We start from the raw sequence: 4,757 nt of genomic DNA, 5'->3' as shown, positions 1-4,757 counted from the left end.
TTTGCATATGCCAGATATGACAAATAAAGCATACAAGTATGAATTTGAGAACTTTGCCTATGCAAACATAAATTGAGGTGTGTGTGTATCAATGTCGGGGAAACTGCAGTACTTTGATACTGTAGTTTGCCAAGCGGCCCATAATTTATAGTTAAACTGCAGTCAGGCTGAATAAATAATCATATAAATTATATTGGCTGTTTTTAATAAATCATTTATAGTTAATGCATCTAGAAACCACCATATTTTATACACACACATATAAATTATATATTTGCAAACTTTTAATCGATTTGACAGCACTACTGTGTTGACGAAACACAGTGTTTTAGTAGTTGGCTCTCATGGCTGCAGTTCTTTCTCTGTGGCCAAACAGAGGCATTTATAGAAAAAAATGATCTACATTAATGTGAAACTCCACTTCTCATTTTGGTTTAGACACATTGGTCTCACTTAAGACTATAAAAAGTGTGTGTGTGTGTGTGTGTGTTGTAGATGACTAAAAGCCCAGTGCGACCTCTCTGTAGAGGACTATCTGAACCTACATCAGTGAGCAAACAGGATGAGGTCACCGTTGCCATGACGACAGATACACAGGATACAGATGAGGATGGAGTCAGAGAAGAGGAAGAGTCTTCACCCTCCCCGAGGTCCGACAGATACACACGTTTACAGGCGTCTCATCTCATCACACACATGCAGACGCAAACGCTTGGTCAATGCATTAGATTTCATGTAACATGCTTAACAAACTCTCTTATGTTTCTGTGGCGGAGACAAAATGTAGGACTCAATCTTCAAGGGGACGACCCTCTGAATTAAATTCAATTAAAAATTCTATTTAACATTTAAAAATAAAATAAAAAATAAAATTAAAATGTATTGAACTATATTTAAAACTAAAAAAGTAAAAAAAAATTTTTTAATTGAATAAATAAATTACATATATATAAAATTACATATATATTTATATAGAAATTGTATATGTATATATATATATGTATATATATATATATATATATATATATAAATTATTTGAAATGTTATATATATATATATATATATATATATATATATATTATTAGAAATTATATATATATATATATATATATATATATATATATATATATATTATTGTACATTATTATTCAAGAGAAAAATTTAGCTTTGAAAAAAAGTGATCAATGAAAAATAAATGAAAGATTTGATGACTACTTTTAATTCTGCTTTTTAAAGTCTTAAGATTTGTCAATTTATTGTACTGACAATAATAATGGTGGGAAGATAACAGATATAAATATTAAAAAAATATATATATATATAACTAAATACTATATTTAAAAAAAAAATTTTTTTTTCATTTTTTCACTTGAATAAATAAATTACATATATATAAAATTACATATTTATATATAAATTGTATATATATATATATATATTATTTGTATTTGTATTTTTTTTAATTATTAGAAATTATATATATATTTTTTTTCATTTATTATAGTATACGTGGGTCTTAATACAAGGAAATATAAAGCATCTTTTATAATTTAGTGGATCCCAGAAAGGGGAATCATCATAATTTGTCTTCCATGGCATCAGAAAATCTTGTTTTAACTAACTTTTCATTCATTTCGCCAACTTATTTTGTAGAAAAAGAAGGAAAGAACCATGTTCACCCTCTGAAAAGGACAATAAATCCCCAAACCATGCTGGATCTCCAGACGTCCTGTCTGAGGGAGAGACGGAAACACCAGACAGAACGCATGACGGATCAGAATCGGAGGCGAACACCAACACATCTCCAGCAGTGGATTCGACGTCTCAGGAGGACAGTGTTCCTCTCGAGGGCCCCGTGGAGCCCCACAATTCTCAGGGGCCACAGATGCCCAAAGACCAGCCCAGGGTCCCGCTCCACCCGCTCTCTCCGCACTCCTCCATGACCACGGCTCAGACGGTGGTGGTCACTCCTCTCAGCCGCTCCGGGTTTCAGCCCGTGTCCCCGCTGCCGACCGACGGTTCGGATCGAGCCGCTCTCGCTCAGAGACTCGCTCAGCTGGAGCGGGAAGCCAAGCGCTTGAAACGGATCCTGGGCATCCGCGAGCCGGAGGTTGCCATGGTAACGGAGGCAGAAGGGGGCGGGCCTTCTGACGTCACCGCGGTTGAGGCGCAGAACGGGAATTCGGTGTCATGTGACCAAAACGGCGAAAGACTGAATGCGACGTCAAGCGAGGAACTTTCTGTCTGTCAGGTAAAATTAAAATGCTTTTTAAGAGAGTTTAAAGACACGCTTTTCACAATACGCATACTTATATATACTTATATATCCAACTTTATATAAAGAGCTGGGTGCGTATATAGTTACATTTTGCAACTAAATAAAAAATCAGCCAGTTTTGATTTGCTATTTTGTATGTATGCGGATAAAGTATATAATGTTTATCCAACTTTATATATAACTGTGATAATAAAGTTTACATTTTCTGGCCATAACAATAAACATTAATGCAAATGAGATTTGCTATATAGTATACTGTATGTATGCTGGTAAAGTCAGATGTACTATATATCCAACATTTAATAGTTTACATTTCTTGGCAAAATAACAATCAGGCAGTTGAAATATGCTAATATACCACTTAATGTGAGTGTACTGTATGTATCCGAGTTTGATATACTTGTAGTAGTTGCATAATTTGTCATTCGTTAATTATTTTGAGTCATTAGTTCAGTTTGGAGTAGTGAAACATTGAAATCAGTAAGACACTGTGCAGTTTTTAATCAGAGTACAAAACATGTTTAATATTTTATATAAATATCGCACAAACCTTGTTAAATACCTTTAATCAGCAGAAATCATCGGAGGAACAGGCGCACAGGAGCGGTTCATCCCCGATCCAACAGGAGGCAGAGACGAGTCCCAGAGACGAGCTGTACTGGAGCAAGACATTAGCCAAACTCCAGAGCGAGAGCCAGTCGCTGTCCACAGACCCGAGCCAGCGGAGAACCGAGAGACACACACGAGTGACACAGACAGAGAGACACACACTAGAGAGGAGAGACCAGAGCACCAACACACCCAACCTCACGTACAACAGGTGTGTGTGTGTGTGTGTGTCAAGCATTACAAAACAGCTTTAAAAGTTTTTTTCTGACAATGTGTATTTATACTGTGTGTGTGCATTTATATATATACAAACTTTTATGTTAGATGTGATCAATCAATTTTACAGCACTGTAAATTGAATTAAATAAATTAAATGAAATAAAAAGTCATTTAAAAAAAATATACTGAACATACATACATATATACATACACATATATATATATACATACACACAAAATTCGTATCATATATATTATTTAGCAATGATGCATTATTTGAAAAAATAAATAACCATAAAGACGTTTGGAATGTTACAAAAGATTGTCAAATAAATGCTTTAAATCAGTTCTTTAGAACTTTCTATTCATCAAAGAATCCTGAAATAAAATGCGTCACAGTTTCCACAAAAAATATGAAACAGAACAACTATTTTCAACACTGATAATAATCATGTAATAGTCCATCAATAATCACTGTTTCTAGCGCATCAGTTATTAGAATGATTTCTGAAGGATCATGTGACACTGAAGACTGGAGTAATGATGCTGAAAATTCAGCTTTGATCACAGGAATAAATTACACTTTAAAAATGTATCCAAATAGAAAACGGGGATATTTTAATTCGTTTTTACTGTTTTTTTCCATCAAATAAATGCAGCCTTCGTGAGCATGCGAGACATTAAACATTAAAAATCGTACCAACCCCAAACTTTGAACTTCACTGTATATATACAGTATAATGAGCATCTCTCTGTTGCTCCTCCCTCACAGCAGTGTGACTCTGGAGAGGCTGCGGTCCATCCGGCGAAACGTGGTTGCATTGCTGTCCTCCATCCTACCAGACCTGGATATGCAGGGAATCAGCTACGACACCATTGATGTAGACAGCATCCTTCAGCAGATCATCCAGGCCAACAACCTGTGAGCCTTCAACCGGGATCAGCCAATGACAAGCCAGACTGAAGACCGATGGGTCACCGCAGCATCGATGCATGCAAAACTCAGCATTAAAAACAACAGTTACGCTTATTTTAAGGTGTCATTGTTACGGTGTAATTATATATTTAAGTACTGAGTAATATTAAGCAACTACATGTACTTACTATAGGGTTAGGATGCATGTAATTATGCATAATTTGCTCTTAGTACTATGGTAAGTACATGTAACGTGTAACAAGGACACTGTAAAATAAAGTGTTACCAAAACAACTTATATTTAGACTGGTTAAAGCTACATTTCACACACAAACACATTCATATGATTATTCTGAAAGCTGATATTCTCATAGAGAGGCTTTGCAACAATATGCACAGATATATGAGCCTTGATGTTTAATGCGTATGACATTTATAGAACTACTTTTGCATGCATGCATCTGACTAAAACGCTTGCTGTCTCTCCAGTGCTGCGGGAACTTTCACAATCATGTCTCAAACGCTTGAGGTTTTACACACATTTGCGCTTTTACCCTTCACATACATGCATGCAGCTTTTATGCTTGTACATATTTAAACCTTCTGTTCTTTAAACGCTTTTAATATTTTAGTATTAATATTTTTCTATACATTTTTTTTTTTTTTTTACAATTTTGTAACAACTGATGGTCTAACTTTGCTCATATAATAAAAGTCATCAGTGTTTTTTCATAA

The 4,757-nt window shown here is 34.8% G+C and overlaps 1 protein-coding gene across 1 annotated transcript in view; it reads left to right on the top strand.

Moving 5' to 3' along the window:
* LOC311094894 (MORC family CW-type zinc finger protein 3) overlaps positions 1–4,757 on the top strand; it is a 20,269-nt gene extending 15,512 nt beyond the window's left edge. Inside the window, exons 14-17 of the mRNA XM_084133098.1 lie at positions 496–650; positions 1,654–2,251; positions 2,851–3,098; positions 3,879–4,757. Coding sequence (XP_083989224.1) covers positions 496–650; positions 1,654–2,251; positions 2,851–3,098; positions 3,879–4,032 — 1,155 coding nt within the window. The 3' untranslated portion in view covers positions 4,033–4,757. The remainder of the gene's footprint in view (positions 1–495; positions 651–1,653; positions 2,252–2,850; positions 3,099–3,878) is intronic.

The sequence above is a fragment of the Abramis brama genome (genome assembly GCF_963993115.1).
Source record: "Abramis brama genome assembly, chromosome: 13".
Taxonomy (NCBI): domain Eukaryota; kingdom Metazoa; phylum Chordata; class Actinopteri; order Cypriniformes; family Leuciscidae; genus Abramis; species Abramis brama.
This window is presented reverse-complemented; position numbering and strand designations above follow the sequence as displayed.